Source organism: Mastomys coucha, unplaced genomic scaffold (genome assembly GCF_008632895.1).
Source record: "Mastomys coucha isolate ucsf_1 unplaced genomic scaffold, UCSF_Mcou_1 pScaffold14, whole genome shotgun sequence".
NCBI lineage: Eukaryota > Metazoa > Chordata > Mammalia > Rodentia > Muridae > Mastomys > Mastomys coucha.
Genome location: NW_022196896.1, coordinates 127509527 through 127535666, shown reverse-complemented (window position 1 = coordinate 127535666; position 26140 = coordinate 127509527). Strand labels below are relative to the sequence as shown.

Genomic DNA, 26140 nt, shown 5'->3' with positions numbered 1-26140 from the left:
CCCCAAGGCCTACCTTCACACCGCCCCCCAGGCCTACCTTCACACTGCCCCCCATTTGCTCTTTTTTTGTGCTTTATTATTTGTGTTAGGTAGGGTTTTTCACTGCCATGAACAGACACCATGACCACGGCTACTCTCATGAAGGACAACATTTAACTGGGGCTGGCTTCAGGTTCAAGGTTCAGTCCATTGTTAGGGCAGAAAGTGTGGCGGCATCCAGGCAGGCACAGCTGGAGGAGCTGAGAGCTCTATATCTTGTTCTGAAGGCAAACAGGAAAAGACTGGCTTTAGACAGCTAAGATAAGGGTCTTAAAGCCCATGCCCACAGTGACACACTTCTTCCAACAAGGCCACATCTACTTGAACAAGGCCACACCTTCTAATAGTGCCACTTCCCAGGCCAAGCATATTCAAACCACCACCGCATCATCATCATCATCATTGTCATCATCATCATTATATTGTTATTATGGTAACCCATTGACTCTAATTTGTGCTGTCCATATAGTTCTACATATGAGGACATTCAGTGGAACATTCAGTGGTCAACCTATCAGGAGCCACACCCTAAAAGAGAATTGACTGTCCCTCTGGCAGAAGCCATCAACTGTTTATAGGTCCCCTTCACAGGTGTGGCACTCAGGAACCCCTCCTCACTCCATGAGCTGGAGTGCTTACCGGCTCAATCTTGTGCAGGCAACCAGAGCTGCTTTGAGTTCACAAGTTCAGTTTTTGTGTCATGCCTAGCAGACAATTTTTTCACTTCGGTTTTCTTACAATCTTTCTATTCCCTCTTCCTTGAGCCTTAAGGCATGACATGATACAGAATGGCGACAGTCACTTATTGTCTATCCTTGCCAATTGTGATTCTCTGTTTTAATCACCATCCACTCAATAAGGAAAGTTCTCTGATGAGGGAGAAATGAGCAAAGCCTGCTTTTCAATGTGGAACATCTAGTTGTTTGCTTCACAACCATGAAGACTTGGGAATACCTGGGTTGGTTCTTTACCACCACCTAGAACCATAAGGACCCCTTTGCTAAATCTGATGTTGTATGTACCTATTTAGTCTTCAAAGATACCAACACTAAATATTTCTCTAAAACGTAAGGATTTTAATTCAACCAGTATGTATCCATTGCTAGGGTCGAGGCGCAAGGATTTATCTATTACAGATGCTGCCAGACTGCAGACCGTCTTCAGTCAAGACTGACTGGAGCCAAGAGGTAGCTCCAGAATTGGCGACAGCTAAGCTCTTTGGAGCTGTTCTTGCCAGTGTCAAATAACTCTACTGCCAGCAGATAGCACATGCTAAGGAAAAGCATTTTAAATCCTCAAGGAAATCTCTCAGGAAGTCACTAAGAGATAATATAACTTCCAGGGAGCCGTCTTAGGATCTTTCATCCACTGATGACTCTGCCTTCCAACTCCTCAAAGTCTTGGTATGTCCCAACTCTTAACAATATCAGCAAAACAGTCCAAAGCTCAGTGCCTCCCACAGCTTACCATGATTCCTATTTGCCATTTCTGTCTCCACCCCTCCAAACTGACACCTAACTCTGCCTCCCGCAAGCCTCTCCTTCTCTTTCCTCTAGGGACAGAATTCTGTTTTCTTTAAGATGTAAATCTGCAATGCCCCATATTATTTCAGCTCATTCCTATCTGAAGACTAGTCCTGTGTGCCCAAGCAGGGAGTTGGCTTCTTAGAAGCTTGAAGTTAAAGCTCAACCATAAACATACTTGTTGTCTCACCCATGCATGCATGTATGCATGTATAAATGCATGTTTGAATATGTAGAGGACCATAGGGTTGAAGATTCAGCAATGCTTTTTTGTAAGAATGACACATACAGCACAGAAATAGATGCTGGGTAAATGCTTGTAAGTTAATCTTTATCATTGGACACCTTTGTAGCATATTAGCAAGTGGATTTTTTTGCTTTTGCTTTTTACTAAAGAGGGTATAATTACCCTTCATTATATGGCTCCTGCTAATTTCTACCTACTACAAAACAGAAACTGTTGTTTATTGTTCTAATCAGAGTCAGATAGGAAACTATGCACAAGGTCTTAGAAAATCAAAGGTTAACACAATTTAGGTCCACAAAAGAGATATAATATATGAAATAAAAAGTTTACAAAATTTTGTCTTTCTTGAATTTATTGTAGATTGGGTACTCTTGGGCAGACTGGATTGTTTATTCATTGTTGTAATTTTAGGATGTATTACAGTGAGTTTGAGAAAATATCATTGACCTGATATCCGGTAAAGCTGGTATTCACTGAGCATGTGCCAAGAACCCAACAATGTATTTTAACCACAGTCTCAGCTTCTTAGAGGTCCTACCATTGGCTGCATCTGCAGAAAGTCTCTCAAACTTAGTCTTCTGGTTCTTGAAGATGCTTCTTTTGTTCCCTTCTCCTCCTCCTCCTCCTCTTCCTCTCCCTCCTCCTCCTCCTCCTCCTCCTCCTTCTCCTCTTCCACCTCCTCCTCCTCTTCTTCCTCCTCCTCCTACTCCTTCTCCTCCTCCTCCTCCTCCTCCTCTTCCTCTTCCTCCTCCTCCTCTATCTTCTTCCCTCCCTTCCTTCTTTTCTTTCTTTCTTCCTTCCTTCCTTCCTTCCTTCCTTCCTTTCTTTCTTTCTTTCTTTCTTTCTTTCTTTCTTTCTTTCTTTCTTTCTTTCCCTTCCTTCCTTCCTTCCTTCCTTCCTTCCTTCCTTCCTTCCTTCCTTTCTTTCCTTCTTCATGTCTTTCTTGTATTTAAATGCTCAGATCGCCACTGCCCAAGCACAACACTAGCCATAAATGTGAGGCACAGAATTATAATTTTCCAAGTAGCCATATTTACCAGGCAGAACAAAATAGATGAATCCATTAAAAATATTATATTAGTAGTAGATATAAACCATTACCTGGTAACATCTCAACTTGTAGTCAATATGAAAACAAGACTTTATGAGATAATTTATAGTTTTTCTTCTGAGATTTCAAAAATTGTTATGTGGTTTACATTTTTCAGGACATCTCAACTTAAAATCTCCATGTTTTAGATATTCAGCAATTGTAAAAGGCTGTTGTTATGGTTGAATGTGAAATATTACATTCTGGCTAGATATTTGAACAGTTGATCTCCAGTAGGTGGTATTGTCTTGTAAGGCTTAACACTAGTCTTGCCTGGCAGATGTTCTCCCAGGGAGAGCATAATCATGTATGCAGCTACTTCCTAATCTACCAGGATGAAGAAAGTGTCACAAGCTCCCTCTGCCACAGGCAGAACTTCCCCAAGCAGCCATGCCTCCCTTTGCCATGATGGACCACACACACACACACACACACACACACACACACACACACACACACACACGCACACGCACACATATATATATGGGAGACTAATGGGGGTGTGAATGTGGGTCATACCTAATGATATATTTGTATGGAAGTGTCATTATGAAGCCTGTCACTTTAAACTATGAATGCGGTAATAAAATGTTTTTTAAAGTATAGGAATATGAATGAAATAAAATGAGATATTCATATATATATATATTGCTATCTTATACACATGCATAACATTCAGTATTTTGGCAAGAATGAATGACAGAATGACATGATTAATTTAAAAGGAGAAGATATAAAAGAGCTTGGGGGAAAGGAGGAAGACAGCATTAATAATAAATTAAAACAGATTTCAGCATGTTATGTGTCTGACATGAGACCAGGTATGATATTTGATAGCTCAAATTTTACAAGAATGATATGATATGCTTTTATGCATACAGAAAATTGATCATTTGTAACTGTGGGCTAGTATGACAGTAGCAAATTGCAGAACTGCCTTTAAAACCACCTTTGTCTGATTCTGGATGGAAATCATCATCTTAAACGGCCTCTAAGATAACACGGCAAAACTAAGAACGAGACAAATTTACCCTTCCAAGTAAAAGAAAAGCCTGTTGCTTTCTATAGCTGATACAGTTTCTGCAGCTCATACAGTTTCTGCAGTTGATACATTTTCCGAAGCTGATACATTTTCCTTCCACTTTCATCTTCTTAGGGAGCACACATATCCATCCATTGTCCTCACACACTGGTAGTGCCTTTCAAGAGCATTAATGGAAAAGCAATTAGAAAAGTATTTTATATTCTTTTAAAGAAAAGGGAAAAGGGAGAAGGGAAAAGGGAGGGCATAGAATATGCAATTGTATAAAAATTTACAGAAGTAAATGTACTTCACAATAATAAGTAGGAATATATATATTTGAATATTAAAAATGAAAACAAATCATAAGTGGCTAGATTACCTTGCAAACATAACAGTAATGCATTTAAGAAATGGCCATTATTTTTATATTCTTCTTCTGAACTTCTAGCCACCAAAAAAAAGAAAAAAAAGTCCTTGGCAGAGCGAGTTTACAAACTAGGATGCATCATTAGATAGCTCTTTTCACTGGGAGGTAGGCTGAAAGTCAGAAAATAATGCATTCCTGTGCATATGTAATTGTATAGATAATTGCTGCTATCACTTAAAAATATCATTTGCCAAAATGGTGTCTATGATTAATTATGTACATTTATCATTCAGTTGACTCGGATACATTATAAAATCCTTTCCTGAGGCTCATGCATATTTCTTCCTCCTTGTTTCTTTCAATGTAAGTCATTTATTAATTCAAAGTTTTTGTTGTTCTCTGGGCCACACCCCACCTGCATAGGAAGCATGCATCTCTTTGGCTGATTATAACATTAATTACTACATTACATTAATCATTACATTAATTACATTAATTATTATTACATTAATTAATAACATTACAAACCCTCTCTGGTTTTGTGTCCAGTTCTAGATGAAGGATAATTTGTAGCTATCCAAGTATCTCCAGAATCATTTCCTCATCTCCAAACTACATGCTGCAGTAGCAACAGGCGACAGTGAAAGAACGTCATGAGTTAAAAGTGTGACAATACACAGTACAGTCTTCAACGAGTGGCTATTCCCTACTGTCCCACTGTGATTATAATGCATCCCCCTGCCCCAGAGAACAGCCTACCTTTAGCACTGGGTTGTTTGCATCTCTACTGTCCTGGAGTCTCAGAAGATCTGCCTCTCAGGACCCCGCTAAGCCCAAGTCTTAGTTTCAGCTCTGAGGCTTCTACTCATTTCCCTTTCTCTCTGTACTTAAACTCTCCAGTTTCACAAAGGTTTATGACACCTGAAAGATCTGCTTACTGACACCCTGAGGTTTTTATTTCTTATTGCATATTGCTTCGATATCTTTCTACTTTTGTGATAAGACACTGTGATCAAGGCAACTTATCAAAAGAAGGCTTTTTATAAGTTTTTAATTGGGCTGTGGTTTCGGAGGGAGAGAGCCCATGATGGTGGAGCGAAGGCACGGTGGCTAGAAAAGCTGGAGCAACACCTAAGAGGTCACATCTTGATCTGCAAACAGGAGGCAGAGAGAGACCACTGGGAACAGTGTGAGTCATTTGAACTCAGAAGCCTGCCCCTCAAGCACACCTCCTTAATCAAAGCCACACCTCCCAATCCTTCCCATACAGTTCCACCAACCGGAACTCAAGCATGTGAGCCTATGGGAGCTGTTCTTATTCAAATCACTCAAAGGAAAGGACTTCAGTTAGGTCTGGCTTTAGGTTTTAAACATTTCCCAAGACAATTTCTTAGTCCTCCTTGGGCTCCTTGTGTAGAGATTTTGCTGTGTAAATCTCCTGTAAGAAGTCCTTCTCCAGACTTTAAGAGAAACTGTACTATCCTTCCTACATCTTCTACCTTTTGAATAACCTAATTTAATATCTGGTTCCCTATTTGAAAAACAGTGCAAAAACCTGACGCATCTGTTTATCCATTACTGCAAACATTTGGGGGGTGGTATACTCCACACTTTAAATAATGTAAAACATGGGCAAGCCAGTGAGAACAACTGGGTTAGAATGGGAAGGGGATGAGCTAGCTCTGTGATGTGCAATTCTATTCAAGACACAGGTGATACATGGAAAAGGAACTCACTATCATGTGGCTGTTTGAAGAAGGGCTTTTGATCCATCCTATGAGGTCAGAGGAGACTGAATGAAGAAAGTAGCAACTGAGCAAGCTGACCAGGAGAGACCTCAAGTGTTTTAGGTGGGGGATACCCCATGAGCAAAGACAGATGTCTTTCTGTGAAGACACAACAGATTGCCAGAGTGGTTGTCCTGATTTGGGGACATTTTACTGGGTGAAGGTACAGCAGAAGGTGGAGGCCAACTTGGGCAGATGTTGACTGAGGCAACTTATAAAACTACCTTAAGTTTATTTTGAGTGTAGCAGACATTATTTAAACAGTAGAGGGTAACATCAGAAGTTCCCCTTCTATTGCATTATTCCATCCAGAGATATGGAGTAGATGTTAGACAGGGGCAAGAATGAATGGTTGAATGTAACCTAGTGTAGAAGTGGGAATTTTGGAAATAAAACATGACCTTCCTTAACTGAGTCCTCTCCTTTATTGACGAGTCTGATATCTATGAGTTCTCTTTTGAGAACTACTTCCTGAGACTTCTTCTGGACCTCAGTGTGCTAGAGAAAAACAGCTGCAGCGAGGGTGGTTCTATCTCACAGGAGTAGACACACTATCTGAACTTGTTACTTCTGAAGTGTCAGAGTGTGGTGACATGGAAAAGTCAGTGTGAAGGCTGGGAAGGGAGTGTGCGGTGGCATGATGCTCATCTCAGGCAAAAGCCACAAAGAAACCACAATGGGAGCTGGGCATCAATATAACCTGTAAAGGATATCAGGCAGGTAAAGAGAGAGGAGAGGCCTAAAGGAAACACCTGCGTTAGAGTGGGCATCATACATGTATCCATTTCACAAATGTTTATTTGATGTTTATTTGGTTTGCAGAAGAAACCAAAGATACAAGAGACTCCTCTTTAAATGTGAAATGGTAAATGTTAAAAGAGAGATGTTTCAAGACGAAAGGATGGGTTGCTACAGAGGGGTCGAGCAGAGTGAACACTGTAAGGAAGACTTTGATTGTGGGTTGGGGTAGATGCTGCGTGGTAGACACTGGAAACTCAGGTTAGTAAGCAGGTTAGCAAACAAACATACGGGTTTTAAGCCCTCTTCATATGTAAAAGCTCAAAATTATAGGGAGGTGGGACTTGTAATACGGCTCACTTTATGTCCCATTTCCTTGGAACACACCTATTCCATGTACAGAAAGAGAGCTGTGCTCCCCAGGGACTGCCGTGGCTCTCAGCCAGGAGTAGAGATGTTGTAATTTGAAGTTGACAGCAAGATGACCCTTGCAGGGTCATCACAGTTTCTGTCTTGTGGCAGATCTTCCTGCTGAAATATGGAGGTGCCACGATGTTAAATCAATAGTGGTGAATGATGTGGAGATTGGAGATGAAGCGAAACACAGCCTCCTTTGATTTCACTATTTCATTTTTCTTGCAGGACATTACTTGGGATGAAGAATCTCTCCCGGATAAATCAACGGCCCAGGTTTGCTATCCTAACGAAATGACACGATCCGAAGGGGACCAGCAAGACTTTGAGCATCAGTTAAATTCATTCATTGAAGCTTTTGTTGAAGCCAAAGATTCTCTGCGACATTTAAAACCGTTAACATTACAAATATTCAGAAAGTTGCGAATTAACAGCAGTAACTCGGTCATGAAGAAGGGTTATTTGGATATTCAAATTTTCATTCACAACAATTTGAGAAGCTATTTCTGATAGTTTTGGTGAATAGCACAACACCCCAACACCCCAAAATGTACTATCTTGAAACAAGAAGCATCCATTCAGCTCCAGGATATTTTGGGTTCACTGTTGGGTTGGACTCAGTCTTACAGTTCTGTTCTCAGGTGGCATCTTTATCCACCTCGAGGCTTGTGGCAGTAGTGACCATCAGCTAGGTAGCTCTACATCTGGGACTCAGGTGAGAAGATGCTGGGTCAATGGACTGCTTGTCTCTCACCAACCAGGAGGCTGTTTACTGGTCTCCTTGGCAACTGGGTGGGGCTTCAAGAAAGAGCTTTTAAGCCTGAATGTATAAGGCCTGGCTCAGAACCGGTATCAGCTCAGTTGAAGAGGTGGAAAAAATAGGCTGCAGCTGTTAAAGAGAGGGGCTGCTTATAGCAGCATACTGTGCCGGAGCCATTTTGTACGTTTGCTATTAACCACAGATGATGCCTCATTTTGTTCCATATGATTTACATGTGAGTAGGATGTTCTTTACCCTTCCTCTTCGTTTCCATCTCCATTCTTCTTGTCTCCCTGCCCTGCTAAGGATGGAACCCTGGATCCTGTCCTTGCTAGGCAAGTGTCCTACCACCTAGTTATACACTCCTAGTGTATGAATGTAGAGTACTTACATACTAGTCTCCATTTCCCTCCCTCCCCCTCCCCTCCTTCCCTTTCCCCATGCCTCCCATGGGATGAACTCAGAGGCTTACACCTGCTTACACTCTACCGCAGAGCTACATACCCAGCTGGAAACCATAGGAAAGGAAAACACGCTTTTTGTTTTCCTTATAATAGCTTAAAAGCAGGCTCTTGCTTAGAGCAACCGAGATGAGATTGTGTTAATGGAATTGTCCTCTCTCTGTGTGTGTCTCTGTCTCTCCGTCTTTTTTCTGTCTCTGTCTCTGTAACTCTGAGGTAAGACCTCATGTTTCCAGTTGCTTGTCAGTCGAGGCCTATTGACATTACCCATCACCGACAAAGACATCTCTCAATAACAGGAAATGGTCTCTAGCTGCTGCCTTGCTAGCCTTGTAAAAAAGGATCCTAGCATTTGGCCTTGTAAAGAGGATATTCACTTGATATGTGGTGCCACTGTCATCTTTGTTCATTAAAAAGACACGTACTGAAACAGAAAATTCAGGCCTCAGAATGCATGAAACAAAAAAGCAGGTACCTGGAAGAAGTGACTTTCACTGCTCTCCTTTGTAGGAAGTAGACGTTTGGATGCAAGTATATTTCGTAGAATCAGAGGTTTTTAAAGAAGTATTTTTGTAGCGTATGGAGAAAATAAAAACTTTTTGATGTCTTGGCTCACAACTGAGGAGGCTCTCACTTAGCAGCCCACGTAGTACTTTAAGATGGCTTATTATTATGCTAATACTGGAGTGTAATATACACTAAGCATTGGAAGTGTGCAGAATACTAGATAGTCCACATAAAAGATCTTGATGGATTTGAAGGGAAGGGCTAAGAAATGCACTCTCCTAATCCACAGGAAAATGGGGTAATTCAGAATCTAGCCGAACCAATAAATCCTATTTAATTTAGCATACATCACATGGGGTGGGGGGAAGAGGAAGAAGTAGAAATGGGGAGTGGTAATCTCTGATTAGAGGGCAGTCAGCCTAAGAGCATGCTTTCCTCACAGCATTGAGTTTAAAAAGACTCAATTTAGCAAAAATATTTCTCATTTAAAAAGAAAGTTTTGGTCTATAATCCTATGTGCTATTATCTGCTATTCAGAGATCATAGTGGCTTCTAGGCTACTCTAAGTGTTATCCCAACTGCCAGTGGGATGATTTAAAAAATTTATACCTTCACTATATCTTTAATTTATCACTATAAAACTTACAATGTTGATGATGGTATTTGGAGGGTTGGGGCTAAAATTATGAATCTTCTCTGAGGACAACTTTTTAAAACATTAATATTGTATTTATAGTGTGGCCAGGTAAAATGAATACATATATACATATACATATATATATACATATATATTCATGTCATATATAATGAGTATATATGGAGAGAGATTATTTAGATAAGTAAAATAATAATAAAGACTCAAGAATTGAAAAATACCAAAATCTAGCCCCTCTGCCCCCACCAAAGAAGATTTTCATCTTCAGAAAAATGCACATAATTTAAGGGAAGAATATCTTAGTTTGCCATAATTCCACGCTTTCCTTTCCTTTGCCAGTTTTGAACCGAAGGGGAAAAGTGAAGCCAAAGCTAAAAAGGGCTTGGAAACAGCCTTCCCCATTTTATATAATCATGCTTATTGACTAGAGGTTATATCCTATGCTCCTCTTTAAATAGAATTCTTGCAGAAGTTGATGAAAATCTTTGGTGAAAAATTGATTGAGAACAAATTCTATCTTCCTCCATGCTTGTGTATCTGTATATTCCCACACAAGAATTACATATCTATACGTGTGTACGAATAGGGTAGTACTGCCCACTTTTACAGACATGTATCGGCTTTTGTGGAGCCTCAAAGCAAGTAAAAGAATTAAAAAAAAAAAGCACACTGTGTGCACTCTGGGTGATGACATATGTGACCGGCAGAAGAGACATATCCTAATCACTAGTTGGAATGTGGAAAAAATGTGTAAATTCAATTTATTTCTATAATTGCTACACATATTCCTTTAAAAATGGATGTTATAGATGTCTCCAATTATGAAATACAGATACCAATTTTCTTATTGATATTGTTTTAAGCAAGATTCTAGTATATTTATTTAATCATTCAGAGAAGATAATATTGGATTATACTTTATACTAATTGATTAGATTTGCAAAATGGAGACAATTTTCATTCACAGAATTTTATTTAAAAACCTGAAGAGGGAAATACAGAATAAAACTATGTACATGCTCAAGCAGTAAGATTAGAGAAATTGCTTAAGGGAATAAACTCATTTATGTGCTTAGTGGCTGGCTACACAATCCTGTATATATTCTGAAATCTGCATAATAAAACGTGACGTGGAGACTGGCTGAAACAACACTTATTTGCTTTCAGAATCACATACGGACACACATATTTGTAATACAAGAAACACACACACACATGCACCTTATTAGGAGATCTAGGTGTTCCTCAGAATGACCGCTAACACATCTGCACCTTTGGAGGATTTGCTACAGTGGCATTATTTAAAAAGTGTTTTGAAGTGGGGAAAACAACACACAGATTGCTAGTTTTGAAATGGAACATTTTTAAATCCCTGTTTTAGAAAATTGCAGAGCCTTTTAAATCCATTTCTGGATCGTTTTGTTTGGTTGTTGTTGTTTTTCCCCCCAGACTGTAAAAGGAAGGATGCTGAAACAAACTATAGGAAGTCCCAGCACAGAAAGAGGAGTCACGTGAGGAGACAAAAGGTCATGGTGATGGGATTAAAAGCAGGGATGTGGTACTCTCCAAGATCCGAGATGTAAAATGAATGTTTCCTCTCTCCTCAGGATGTCTGAGGAGAGAAGAGGCAGCAGAGTTATTATTTCTAAATGTTCTGAGAAACTTCTCTAGTGAAAGGGGTGGGCAGGGCTGAAGAGTGACAGCTTTTAGTGGTTGGGGCTGGCTTACTGAGGATTTAAAACAAACACCAAAAAGCTCTACAGAAACAGTAGGATTGGCTTAAATGCTATATTAGTCATCCATTAGAGTTGTTTTGTTTAATTAAGGCTGTTAATTATAATTTCTTTAATCGTTGTTCTAGAGTTTATTTCCTCTATCATTTTTGCTGGATACAAGTTCCAATTTGACATCTTAATATAGTTAAATTTAATTTTCCTAAATTGAGTGTTGCTGAGCCTATGAACTGTGGGGGCTTGATTCACTTTATTTATTTAATTAATTATCTCAGTCACTCGTTTGGTTGGACACTTGACATAACAGAACTCTACAAAGCTAATTCCCAGTAAGCCAAATAGAAGGATTTGCCCACACTTCAATGTAGGCACTGCCCCTGTAGCCAGATTTGGAGGTGGTACTTGTAAAGAATTGTGTGACATGGAACACTGTCTAAAAGCTTCTTTTAGCTCAGTAGACTGGGTCAAGAACCTCTACCTCACTGGTGAGCTGGGGTACTTCTGATAAATAAGAACGAGCCTTATTTTCCTGAAAGATTATAGTAATTAAGGCAAAAGTAAATTACCTGGATCAGCGTTTCTCAATCTTCTACCCTCATTAGAATTCTCCAGAGAGCTTTTAAAAATTATAGATTGAGGTCTAGCCTAAACAATGTGGGCTTAGGCCCTTTCCTTCCAGAGAACTCCCCTCAGTGATTCTAACTCACCGCTAAGATTAGAACACAGATTTGGTCAGTTAAAAGCAAAAATAAATAAATAAATAAAAATAAATAAAAAAATCAATCAATTAGAGCCAATTCACGTTTTGAGGCAAATAGTGGTTTTTGCCTCAGTGTTACTGGTTTAAAGTTACCAGAATACTTGGCTGCTGGTTCCCAGTCCAAATATTTACAGGATAGCTAAGGCCCTTCATAGACTATTACCAACCTGCTTTTCAGGTTCTACACTGTTTTCATCTTGTGGCACTTAAGACTTTCAACATTTCCATGATTTTCATTCCTTCACTTTTCATGACTCTTGTTTTCCTTTGGTCAGACAAGAGGTTCCTTCTGCCTTAGCTGAAGAAAGCTACTCATTGTATAAAGAGCAGATTGCTAACATGGGGTTAAACTGACTTTTATATGAAACTATTCTCTATGGATTTAATGTGTGTGTCTTCCGTCAGAGCTAGTCACCTTACTTAGTAACATGTGTATAGTTAATATATACTTCTCTTCAAATTGTAGCTACTCAAGTATTTAAGAGTCACATTGCTTGCTAAATCCAATGTCAACATTGGCTCCAGAGGAGACATTTAATTTAGAATTATTTCTCATAGACATCTGAGTTCTGTTTTGAACCATTTCAAATTCTAGTATCTTATTCCAACCACATGAATCATTTTAAGGAAGACCACAACCAACATACTTTTTGTCTTCTTAAAATAGGGTCATTCCTATTTAAGATAAAGTGGAGATGTTTAAGATGCTTAAAATGGGCATGTCCTTTTGATATGATGACTTTTTACATTTATGTGCATTTCTAAGGGGGAAATAAGCGGGTATTATTTCCTTTTGTCTGGCCCCTTTCAACTGGGATGTCTTAGGAAGCCAGCTGGCTCACTCACTGATACCTGATAGCTCTCTAAGACTCTTTCTGAGGCTCAGCATTTTCCTCAAGACAGGATTCTTGAATTCTCTTCTTCCTAAAGATACACATATCCTTTCAAAGGGTCCAGAATATTTCCTGCATAGCTGCCTTTGTTACATGAGTGCCTACTAGATTTACCATCAAAAGCGCTGGGGAGAGAAACCTATCCTTCCACAGCAGAGAAAAAAAGCATGCCCTGAACTTGCTCACCAGCCAGAGAGACAGCAGCATTTTAAATGAAAACACAAATTGGTTTTAATAGTAAAATCTTATCCTCTGGTTTCTTTAAGTTGTCTTCCTCCTTGACGCTGCAATTTGGTGAAGGAAGCAAGATAGAGGAGAGCTTAAGCAAATAGTCTCAATTTAAACTCTTATAAATCAGGAGAGTGACTCGTTATCAGGTGGTTGGTCATGCAGTCTAACGATAACTGTTATAATTTACATCTGGTCACTTAACACGGACGTTCCTTCAGGATAATTAGGGAAAATCTCCATCGTGTCCAGTAACGTCCAGCCTGTGGGAACTGCTTCTCTACTCTCAAGTCTTCACTCATCCTGACCTTAGATTTTCCATCAAGCTCAGTGTGGGTTGAGGTTGCTGGCAATGCCCCTGCTGGGTGCGGACTGCAGGCCGACCACTGGAGGGCGTCTGGACGCTTCCAAATTTCTCCGAAGCGTCTGGAAACCCCGGGCTGAGCTTTGGAAAGCGCAGGATGGAGAATATGATATTTGATTTTATTCGTCTAATATGTAAAAGGGGAAAAGACGCGGTGTTGAGAGGGGGAAAAACACGGTAAACTGCTTTCTTTCTTGGGTTGAGTCTTCTTACCAGGCGGAATACACTAGAGAACAAAATAAAAGCCTGGGCTGCAGGTCTCGCAGCATCGGGTGTGGGGCTCGCTGCCAGGGCGCAGGACTACAGGGGACCGGTCCCGAAGCGCCGGGGCTCCTCGCTCCCAGGAGATCCGGCTTGGCTGGCCTCAAAGGGCCTCAAAGGCCCTGCAACCTCCTGACCAGCCCAGGAACGCATGGCCTTTTTCAGTAATAAAGGTGTTTTCCTCCCCTCCCACTATTTCCCTCCCTTTTCTTTTCAAACCGAGTTTAGTTCAAGATATTTATGTGGGGCGTGAGTGTGCGTAGCAAACCAGCCCCAGGATCCGCATGGAAAAGGTGTAAAGTACTGATGGGCTCGCGCGCTGCATTTTTCTCCTACCAGCTGAAGGTTCGCTCTGAATTGTAATCACTTTAAACTGAGATTTCCCCCGACTTTTCAAAACGTGCTTTCAGAGCACTTTAAAGAAAAGTCCTATTTCCTGCCCCCAAGCTTTTAAATCTCGGGTAGAAAGAGAGGGTTGAAAGGCACAAGGGAGATGCTCAGATTTCCAGATGACCCTGCGCCGGGTAGTGTGCGTGGTGAAGAACCGAGCGGAGGTTTACACGAACCCCGATTTACTTAGGGCTGCTCCAGCCGGTCCGCGCAGACTTCACGTCACCTGAGCGGTCCCAGAAGCAATTTTCGGCTCCCCTTTTGGAGTGGGAGCCGGTTTCTTTTCAATGGAAAGACCACACTCCCAAGTCCAAAAAGATGCCAAATCACTCTGAGTCCAGACGCACTTCAGCAGCCAAAGGGTTACTCGTGCTGCCCGGCTGGGCCGTGGAGAGGGTGCCTCGGCACTCTCAGTAATTCAATTAGTCAGGTTTCAGGAAGGTGGGGCGCGGGTGGGGGTGGAGGCGTGGGGAGGGAGGAGAGGAGGAAAACGCCCCTTTCTCCCGGAGCAAACCAATCCGGTTAGAGAAAAGAGAGGAGAAAAAAAAAAAAACCGTTCTGTAAGCAAACAGCAGGCCTCTCCCTGACTGGTTACTCCAATCACCCCCCACCCTCCCGAGTAAACTGCATGGAGGGAGGGGGAACGAGGGGGGGGGAGCATCCCACATGACCTGGGCCGCGGAGGCAGCAGCGCCGGCGGCGCCTCCCCCTGCTCGGTCCGGAGCTCAGCCCCGCGCTCGCGCCGCCTGCCAACCCAGCGCCCCGCGCAACACGCCCGGGCGGAGCCCCCCGCTCGCCCGCCCGCCCACGTCCACGTCCACGCGCGCGGCCTCGCGTGGTGCCGAGGCTGCTGCCGCCTGGGCCGCCGCGGCAGTCGGCTTTCCACGCAGGTCATTAACGAGGGGGCGTGCCCGAGGAGATTTTTTTTTTTTCCCATAAAGCATTTTTTTCTCTCCTTTTCTTTCTTTTTTTTTCCCCCTCCTCTTTTGCAAAACTGACTTTGAGCCCCCCCTCCCTTTCTACTTCTCGCCAGTCTTCCCAACCTCTCCAGGCTGCTCGCGCCGCTGCACTCAAGTTTATTTTCCCGCCTGGGCAGAGGAGGTTTTAGGATTCGGTCGGTGGCTTCCACCTCTGGCTACTGCCGTGCCTAAGGAGGGAAGGAGGAGGCAGCTCCGGATCGGGAAGGTTTTCTGATGTAGTCATCGGGGAGGTGCCAGCAGCTCGCGTGTGTGCTCCCTCTCCCTTTTTCCCTCCCGGTTTCAAACTGATTGATGAATCTCTACAAGTTGCTGGGGTTGGGGCCGGAGCGGTCGGAGTCCCAGGGACACTTCTGAGAGCTCCCCCGAGGCTCTGGGCACGCCGTGCGGGGGTTCAGCCTCGCTCCGGGAAGGCGAGCGGAGACTGACATCAGCCCATCCCGGACTTGGAGGGCTCCATCCGAAAGTGATTGTTTTCCCCTCCCGCTTCCTAGCCCAGCAGTTGGCTCGGCGTCGCCCTGCAGGTTTGGGCATCTCGGCCCCGCCTGGCTGGCTTGGTTCACAACCTCTGCTCTTCATTCACTCCGCGGCACCCACACCCGGCCAAGACGAGCAAGCAGGAGAAATCCCCGGCTCAGCCAGCGCCCGGGGGGTGCCATCTCGCTCTGCCTCTGCGGCCGGACTCCTCTGGGGACCTGCTGGAAGACGTGAAGAGCCAAACTTTTCTTTGAGCTTGGTTTTTTTTTTTTCTTCCCCGAAGCAAGACCCACTCCTCCTCTGCTTGCCCGAGCGCTGGGCTGCGGCTTTGGGCAGTTCCAGGACGCCGGCAGGGCCGGGCTCGCGGATCCAGATCGCCAGCCTTCTCTGCGCACCTCCGGGTACCGCAGTCCCCAGGACTCCTGCGAGCCTTGCGGGGGGTCGCCCGGCCAAGGCACCGAAGGGAGGCTCCGGACAGCTTCCAGCCTCCTGGGGCCACCAGCGTGAGGACGCCCCCCCCTCCGCCCCCCCTCCACACAGCGCCCTCCTCCTGCAGTTTCTCTCCGGCCGCCAAAGTAACTTGGAGCAAAGCGGGGCGCACGGCGAGGGCCCAGCGCGGCGGAGGAAGCCCGTGCAGACCGCGGCGCCGACACTGAGCCGGGCCCGGCGGGCCGGTGTATGTCTCCCCGCGGCCGCGGCGCTCAACTCCCGGTGACTGTGCAGCGCGCGCCGCCGCCTGCCCCGACCCGCGCTGCCGCCGCCCGGCCCCGCACGCACCTCCCTCTCCCGGGGTGACCGGCCTGCAGCCGCCGCCCGAGACACCGCTCCGCACCCCTTCCCCCGCCCTCGCCGCCGCCACCGCACACACGCACGCGTCTCTCCGTCTTGTGATTCTTCTCCCCTCCCGAGCCCTTCAGTGGGGGCGCGAGTTTGTCCCCCCCGCCCCAGCCCACTGCCTCCTTCTTCTTCTCTCCTCCTCCTCCTCCTCTTCCTCCCGCGCTCGCCGCGCGCTTCTCGCCCCTTCATCGTTATTTCTTCCTATTTATTTGGCGTCCGCTCTCTTCGGCTGCCCCTCTCCCTCCCTCCCCCTGGATCCCCGCTCTCTCCCCGGAGTGGCGCGTCGGGGGCTCCGCCGCTGGCTAGGCGTGATGTTGCACGTGGAGATGTTGACGCTGCTCTTTCTGGTGCTCTGGATGTGTGTGTTCAGCCAGGACCCGGGCTCCAAAGTCGTCGCCGACCGCTACGCCGTCTACTGGAACAGCAGCAACCCCAGGTAAGGTGGCCGGGGCGGGGGCGCCGAGAGCTCGGGCTCCGCGGGCCTGGGCCGGGAGCAGGGGACACGGCGGCCGGGAGCGGCGCGCACCAGCCGCAGGCAGCGCGCGCCCTCGGAGCCTGCGTCGCCAGACGCCGCTGGCCGCCCGGCGCCGGCGGGAAGCGCTCGCTCCGCGCCGCTCTTTGTTAAGCCACGGCGGCAGGGCCGGCGGCTGCTCGCCATCCCCGGGGCTGCGCGGAGCCGCTGCCTCCGACCGGGTGCGGGGAAGACTCGGGAATGGGCGGGAGCCTCGGACCCCGGCCATCGCTTCCCAGACCGGGGAGATTGGCTCGTACCTCCGGATCCCGGCTCAGGGCTTGGGTGCTGGTAGCCTCGGGTGCGTACTGCTGTGAGGTCCTCCCTGGAGCCTGGGGGGCGCAGGGCTAGGGCCGAGACCCTCTAAATAGCATCAAAGTTTGTTTTATTTTTTATTTTTTATTTTAAAATTTTTATTTAAACATATTTCCTTCTTTTTCCTCCTTGCGCGCATAGATAGCGCGCACCGGTTAGAGGGAAGCGAAGAGGGGGTTGGAGGGGTGGGTGAGTGGGAAGTGGAAGCTTTAGGGTTTAATGTTCTTTTTAACTGCAAGATAACTGTTCGGGGACACCCCCCACCCCCCGCCCCACACACCCACCCACGGACAAGTCGGTCTAGGCCCATCGCGCTTGGCAGTGGAAAGGATTCTGCCAGCTCGGGCACCCTCCTTTCACCCCCAATGGGCTTAAGGTGCCAGAAAGTTTGATCGAATGCCGGGTTACGTCACGGAGTGCAGAGCGAGCCACTGGAGTTGGCAAGCCGGGAGGTGGGAGCCTTCGCCCCGGGGCCTGGAGCTGCGCAGCTGGAGGAACGCGCGGTTACCTGCGACAGTGTCTGGGCGACCCCAAAGCCTTCGGGCTCGGCGGGAGGCTGGAGGAGGGCGCCGGGGACTGCCCTAGCGCTCGCTCTGGGCTCTAGCCAGCCGCAGCCACCCTGCGATCCTGGACCCCGGAGAGGGGAGGAGGGTCGGCCCCAGCACCAGACAGACCCTTTCTGGTCCGGGCTGCTCCCAAACCTTACTTTTTCCCTGTTCTGGACCCAGCAGTTGTGCCCGCTGGGCCCCCATAGCTCTGCTTCCAGCTGTGGGCTGGTAGTATTGGTGTGTTGTCCTGGGAGGGAAGCAGTGTCGCTTGTACCTAGGATCACAGGTTTTTCTCTGGGCTGAAGTGGAAGTTGCTAGGAAAGAGGCGGGAGGGAGGCCAAGGACCGAGCTTGTGGTTGTGGCGCATCTAAAGCTCTAGGCGAGGGGGCCGGCGGACGCCTCCAATTCAGTTTCCCACCAGCCTTTTCTAGCACCTCCAGCCTTCCCTCCGTTATGAATTCAGGGGTTTTCCCGGTTGACGAGGGTCAGCAGGGATGAGGAACAGTCTTCTCCAGGAACGCTCAGGGTTGTCCATCCTAGGGAGAAATCGCCCCACCCTGTTACTCCTGCCCAGTCACACCCAGGTAGTCTAAAGTGCCTGCCTAGCACATCCTTGAAAGTTTGTGTTTTTTTTTTTTTTTTAAATAAAAAGGGTGTCGTGGGGGTGGGCATTAGAATGGGAAGCTATTTCCTCTTTGACATGCCACTAGCCACTGTTAGGAAAAGAGAAAGAGACGACACTCTGCCAGAGAACATGCCTTTTATTAAAGCTGACAAGACAAATAGAGCAAGCTTTCCATTTGCAATGGTGTTAAAAGCAAGTCTAATTACGTTGCTTGGGGGTAGACACCTTTGGACTTTACTGGGCAGCATGTATGGATCATCCGTTTATATTTTTAAACTTAAATGATTTATCTAATAAAGTAGAGCCAGTTATTTGAATTTGGGACATTTCACTCTTGTTGGCCACTCAAAATAATTCAGTAGGATTTTTTTCTCTTTTTTTCTTTGTCTTGGTAATTCATTCATTAGAAAGGTGGCTGTCTCAGTTTGTCTTAGATTAGAGCAGAGGGAAGGATCAGCTAGCCTGGTCTCTCCCCTCTTCCCCTGTCAAGCTAGGCTCAGTAAGTTGTGGGACATTTTATCTCAGTTTTATGTTTTTGATACCGTTGTTTGGTTTGAGATTAGCAAATTGATTTTTGTCATAGGTCATGTTTTTAGATAGATCTGCCCTTCCTAAAGAGAACTCTTTCTCACTGGATGCCGTGGGAGCTTTGAACCTGTGCAGTTATAATCTGTAGACTTTTAAAAGACCAGAATAGCCTTAAACTAGCATGCTAATCGGAAGGCTGTGAAAATACCTCACTATTTAATCATGAGCAGCTTGATGGCATCCCAAAGAAAGAATCAGGGACCTTTCTCTGATCCAACATTTAATATTCTTACCGACTTATGGAGACTTTTATCATGGCTGGGTGTTGCATTAAAACTTACTTAAAAAGTAGGTAGTGATTGGTAGTTTTAATTCAGATTTATGAATTGAAATGTATTTTTTTATATATCAGGAAAAGTCAGTTTAATGTAACCAAAAAGGGCAAATGCAAAATAAGTCATTTCAAAGAAAACTTAATACTTTGTTACTGGGATAGAAAACAATTTCATAGAACTTGTATGGGTTTGTTTAGTATTATAAATTAAATGAACATTTTCATTGACATCATGGTTTTGTAATGTTGGGCCTGACTTCTGGCTGTCTCTAGATGTGTCAAGATTTTGCTAAGTTAATAAAGTAATAAGTAGGAATATATTACATGCAACTTAAATTCTTTTTTTTTTTTAACTTAGAAGCTTAGTGAACACATTAAACTGATAAGAACGGATAGTTTCTGTCCACAAAGTAAATGGAGTAGATTCTGCTTGAAATTGTGTTTATTTAGGTTGAAATAAAATCAAATCTATCTTGGTCATCAACATTAGGCACCTCGTTCTCTACAAGTTCTTGAAGTCACTGCTGTGGCAGAAAGAATTTTGTCTACCATATGGTACTACTATCTTTACTGACTCTGTGTTGAGGCCCCAAGTATCTATAAGTCTGTTATTTCGAGAAAATATAAACTCACGTCCTGTCCAATTGGGGTTCCAGGTAGAGCCTGTCTCCTTGCTTGTCAGCCTGGGCAATGGGTGTTTAGCTTTTAACTGCGCTAACTATTGTTGCCTGGGTTTATCGAACAGTGAACCCAGTTGATTTTAAGCACCGAATTGGCACAAATCTGTGAAATAGAGACTGAGAAAGTATCACTGTAAATAGGACTGCTACATCACATTTGCCAAAATGCATCCTTTACCTTTCTCAAATTTGAAGGCTGCTGGAGTTTCACCTAAAATTGTGGACAATCCTCTTTTTTTTAAGTGTCGCCCTGTATTCTGAGCTGGACTGTAGGGGAATCATTTGCATGATGAAAATCTAACTTGAAGAGAGTTTAACTATTTAAGTTAAAACCATAGAAAGCTTTAAAGGAACTTTTAAAAGATAACTTACAATAATAAAACTTTATTTGCATTCCCCCTTGGTAGCTATGCCCATACAAAATAGACATAGCTATATTAAGAACACGTCCCATTAACCTGAAGATGCTGTAAACAGTTCGATGCTTCCAACAAATACTCTCATAATCCACTTGTGTGGATCCTGGAAAGTTGCTCTTCAGTTTCTCTGTTTGCCAAAATGACAATGGAGCCTTTAAATTTATCTTCTGATTTGTATTGTAGATAAGGGAGTAAAAAATTGATGATGGTTGCAAATATAACTAATACTAGCTCTCCTCAACCTGTGTCCTGCTAAGGTTTGAATATTATCAGCCTGAGAGTTTATTCCTTTAATATGAAAAATATCATGAAGACTCTACTGAGTACAACCACGTTGGCTTCTGTTGTTGCATTCTTTCTTTCATTTTTTTTTTTAAAGGAACTATACGAAACATCTCACATATGAGTAGAAGCTCATCATTTACTTGTGTTCATGTATAGAGTCCTAGACATATTAGAATTGTGAGATAGCAGTCCCGAATCCTTCTTTACGTGAGGGACCTATGCATATAGCTAAATAGAAGTCCTAATATTTTTCTAAGAATATTCCCCTTGAGTACTTTTCTTTCAGAATTCCGTGGATCATTTTTAAAAATCGGAGCCATCATCAGTTTGTTCATATATGACAGAATGCTGGCACTATCCCTTTTCCATGGACAAATAAATGAAGTCATCAAGGTTTAGATGTAGTAACTAGTTGTGAGGAGAGAGGAAAGGTTTATTTTGACTTCCAGTGGGCTCTCTGGCTGAGTTTGTAAAGGATTTTTTTTTTGTTTTGTTTTTGAAGTTTAAACATTTTAAAGTAATGTCTATATGTTCAGAACATAAATCTTTCTTAAATAAATGGCATCTTAGGAAAGCTAACTCCTGAGTTTCAGTGCCATATAATGTATCATTTTCTTAGCTGTGTTGGGATAATTTTATCATTTTGATATTTATATCTGAGTTATATAAGCATTCTACACTAGACTGCTAGTCTGTGACCTTACCTATGTCCATTAATAAGAGATCTGCACTTTATACTGGCCTTTCTCCCTCCTCTCCATTTAAATATAGATGTTTGCAGAATAGGTCTGCTTCTTGGTTTTTGGCCTGTCTCTCTTGGAGTTTTACAGAGTTAGATTAGCCAATGAGTTTATTATTTCCCAGCCATTGTGTGCATTATTTTATATAGTCATACCAAGCTAACAGAAAGCATATACTGCCTGCTGTTAAGGTGACTGGTATATCAATGCTGTGTGAGGCAGCTGTATGGGCTCATTCAGGATGTCCAATATGAAACCAATGACATTAAACTAAGAGTGATCAAAGATACCAGGACAGTGTTTAGTAATTCACTTCTTCTGTTGTGTGATTTGAGTGGTATTAACCAGGGCATTTTGGAGCTGATACCCGGGTTGAGCTTTCTGCCTGTGAAAACAGGCAGCTTTAGATGAAACCCTTAGCTATTTGGGGCAAATTAACTTCCTGGATTTTCTGCTGTTTAATCTTGCAAAATACAGGCATTTCATTGCAGTCTCCCCACTGGCCTGGTTTCCTGTTGGACAGCGACCTATAAAGATGGCACCTCCCTTCTCTCCTGTTGCTATGAACTGAGCAAGCTACCAGCTTCATGCTGGGCCAGGAAAGTGAATGAATACAATTAGTCCTTTAGGAGCCCTGGGCTTTGCTGTCTTGGGGAAAGAAGATGCCAAAATAACTTACCAAAGAGAGAGAGAGAAAGAGAGAGAGAGAGAGAGAGACAGAGACAGAGACAGAGAGACAGAGACAGAGAGACAGAGAGAGAGACAGAGAGAGACACACACAGAGAGAGACAGAGAGAGGAACAAAACATAAGAATGTATTTAAAAACACAACAGTTTTATGTATACAGCTGTGTTTGATACATTGTTTCTTTTTCAACAGAAACCAGTTGCTTAATTTTTGAGGAAGACTTTATTCTATTCTATGTCTTTTTCTGATTGTCATGAATAACCCCTGAAGCTATACGGGTTCTAAAAGGTATGATCCCTTCAGTAATGAACCACTCTGTGGTGATTCAGTCCATATTATTGATTTTTCTCTTCTTAAGTAGTATATAAACTATTAAAATAACAGCGTAACTCCAATATCTGTGTTGTAAAGGAAGCTTGTGTTCCCCTTAGCACAGCGGGGCAGGCAGTCCTTGCTCCCTTGCCCAGGATAACTCATTTAGATCAGTCTTCTGAAAAGAGGGGGAAAACTTGTCCTTTGATCAGCTCTGACAAATAACACCTTCATATTCAGGCGTAAAAGCTTCAAAGAGGAGCATGAGCAATGAGATATTAATACTCAACTTTTAATAATTTGTCTTACCATAGTGGTCTTTGCCAAACGCCAATAAATTACTGTCTCTTTGAAGGGCCTGATTTATATTTTTCCATTTATATGTTAGTCCTGCTTCTCAACCCATGTCCTGAGATGTTTTGTAGAAAAGTTTGTTGTGATTAATGTGAACCTCCAGTGTTTCTGAATAGGATATTACTCAATACTAGGAAGTCTGCTTTTTTCCCCCTCTTAAATTTGTTTGCACTTTATGTTTTGAAAATGTAGTCAGTCATGAGCAGGTCAGCACAGTGACACAACCGCTTGGTTTATAGGTAAACATTAAAGATGCAGACTTTCTCTACTGAAATGATCATGCACACTTCTTATTGAAGGGCAGTCCATGTGTTTTGGTCCCCTTGGCGACCCATAGCTCTGAGTATGCTCTCTCTGAAGGATGACTGTGTGGCGCTTCCAGAAATCCGTGCACCGACCATTTGCTCGTAGAACATTTGTATGAATACAAACTCTTGATTTCTGAGCTTTCTGGATCTAGTTTCCAAACAGTGAACCATATGTTTCAACAAAACATTACTTTAAAATGTTGGAAACTCAGCTCCTCCTGAAGGTACCCCTAGTTGCCGCGAGACTGTAGCACACCGTAGCGACGGCTCACTCAGCTTCCATTCAGGTGGATTCTATCATTTTCAATAAGGAAAAATAAATCTTTGTCATCTTTAGACACATCCTTCAAACCACTGACAGTTGACAGGTTGAAGAAAATGTTACTGTCAGGTCTTATTTTCCACTGAAGTGAGGAATAAAAATAGGTTTAGATGATTTTTTTTTTAAATTGTGTTTAAAGTTACTTAAAAAATGGAGAGAAATATTTTTAATTTTTATATGGAAGTCATAAAATTAATCTGCACTTCCTTCCAGGGAAGGTCAGGAAAGTGTGTTTCAAGGAGAGATGTTGAACAGTTAATTCCTATGCTTTTACCCTTAAGATGTCAAAAGCAGTTGAACTGATTGTGTATTGCAAGGTATTTTGATGCCAGACCCTTAAGAGATATGAATTGATGTTATTCCTGTTGTGACTTAGCCAGTGACCCAGTTTTCATGACTGGTGACCATGATTTGGTGTGAAACAGGATCGAGAACTTACCCACTTGTGAGGTGTATGTGCCTTCACACACGTGCGAGTAGGTACTGGACAATCGTGCACAAAATCGCACACAAAGATTGGGCCATTTTGAGAAATGCCTTTGTTACTAATACCTTTAAATATCCAACAGGGTAGTTGATGCATTCCCAGGCAGAGGCCTGTGAACACACGGGAGTTAGGACGAGACCAAAGTCGGATCTCTGCAGTTAGAAAAGCTGGCTTTCGAGCCCAGCTTCTTTCTTTGCTTCCTGCCTTCTCAAAGCGGCCATCTTGTTTCAAGATCGACTTTATTTCTCTCGTGGAAAATTGTCTGGAAATGAATATGGACAGGAAAGGACTAAACCGCCAAGTACTCATTTTTGATGGGGCTCTAAGCTAAGGTACTATCTTATTTGCAAAGTCACAAAAATGCTGTCTCTCTGTATTTAGTTGACAAAGGGACATTTTAGGTAGCGTTAACATACAGTTGAGGTGTATTGTATTTTAATGTTAAGTGCTAGGCTGTGCCATGTTTCCATAGGCACTTCTCTCTTTAAGCTTACAGTCACTACTAATGTCCCTGCACTCACCCCATCCATCCTCTGCTGTTTCTTTCTGCTGACCCAACTAAGTAGGTCTTCCTACTGTTTGATATCAGCCCCTTCCCCCCAACCCCAGCAGACATACACATAATCGTATGTGCTACCTGGTATCTTTATGCAGTAAGAGGCTGGGATATAAATGTAGATGCCTCCCCAAATAAAATGTTGATAGGCCTTGAGAAGTGTGATGTGAAGTCATAGCCCAGGCATCCCTTTAAACACAGCCTCTCACTTTTTTTTTTTTTTTGAGGGTACTAAGAGAGAATTATTTCAGAGGCGACACACATTTGTTGCGGAAACTCGTGAGAACCTAGCAGCTGAGTCTGCTGTGTCTTCCACCATGTTCTGTATTTCTGGGTACATTTGGGAGAACATGTGGCCTAGTAAACTTTACCAAAAGTTTACACTACACTTCTTGCTGCTGCATCTGTTTGATGATGTCTGGGAACATCATTATCATGTATTTCGGTAAAAGCAAAGCCTCCCTAAGATTAATTTCTAAAGTAGCCTGACTCAGTCTGTCTGATTTAAGCTGGGCACTGATGAGTCCTCTGTCTGCTTGAGATTACTGGCTCAGTAGAAGAGAGGACTGCGTGGTTATAGATTCAGGGTAAAGTTGGTAAATAAGATGCATGTTTGAAGAGCAGAGAGGTATCTCATGCTTAAAGTCAAGGTCTGAGTTGGCAGAGACTTTTGCTCCAGAAAGCGCCCCTCCGAGGTCCACTGTCTCTGAGGCCTGTCAGTCTGCTTGCTTTAGACTGCTAGGGATTAAAATAACTGAGTGTTCAAAGTGACCTTTTAGTTTTAGATGAACTAACAAATAACCTTTTTTGCAGAGGTTGTTTTTTTTTTTAAATGTTTCCAAGCTGTCAGAGTTTCCATTTTAAGTTTTATTAGTGACTTATTTATATAGGTTAAAAACTATAATTAACAATTAGCTCTTGCCCCTTACTATGCAAACATGGAGGATGAAAGCCCTTCCCTATAGAAAATGTGGTCTTGTGGTTTGAGTAAAATTAAGCGATGGTTTAGCGAGGCCATTAATTGCAGTACAAATTGTTACTCAGGTTTTGATCATGGGGAGGACATGATGCTGGATGCTTCTGAGATGTCAGTCAGGGGGATTAGCATTTCCTGAGCTTAGTATACAGGAGACTTAACCTTCAGAGTGAAGTTTTATATGGTGTTTAATTTAATGGGGACAGGTGAGAATGGGCAGAGGGAGCAAAGTACCTCTCAATATGGGAAACAGTCTTTCGTATTTAACAATTAGGTTAAACAGAGTGGGAGCAAATGAGCCTGGCCCTCCTTCCATTGTTTCCGAGCAAGAAAATGCAGACAGATGTCGGAATGTGGAAGCACTGACCTCTGACTCGCACAGCATGGCCACTGCCCTGGCACATAAGTGTCCTGAGCCACCATCATAGCAGAGCACTGTTGTGAAGAGAGTGACACTTTGGGATGGGGACCCTGAGGCTGATTCTGTAGCTGTGTGGGGGCTCTTTCCAAAGCCCTCCCAACTTCAGTCTAAGCATCTCACCCCCGACCCTCGGTGGGTGAGAAATGTTTCTCTGGCTCAGAGCTTGGTGACCTCTGGATATGTTCTCCACATATCCAGT

The 26140-nt window shown here is 43.6% G+C and overlaps 1 protein-coding gene and 1 long non-coding RNA gene across 3 annotated transcripts in view; one reads left to right on the top strand and one right to left on the bottom strand.

Annotated features, from left to right (window-relative positions):
- Positions 1-217: 217 nt before the first annotated feature.
- Positions 218-7985, bottom strand: LOC116089341. Its single transcript, XR_004118292.1, has 4 exons — positions 7203-7985; positions 4819-4909; positions 3931-4098; positions 218-260 (listed from the first exon to the last, which is right to left on the bottom strand). It is a non-coding gene; the product is annotated as an uncharacterized LOC116089341 (long non-coding RNA).
- An 8588-nt stretch (positions 7986-16573) lies between these two features.
- Positions 16574-26140, top strand: part of Efna5 (ephrin A5) — a 281409-nt gene continuing 271842 nt past the window's right edge. Inside the window, exon 1 of one of the 2 annotated variants that reach the window (XM_031368577.1) lies at positions 16574-16968. In XM_031368577.1, the coding sequence (XP_031224437.1) occupies positions 16844-16968 (125 nt within the window). In that variant the 5' untranslated portion in view covers positions 16574-16843. The remainder of the gene's footprint in view (positions 16969-26140) is intronic. The other variant, XM_031368578.1, reaches the window with a different exon arrangement.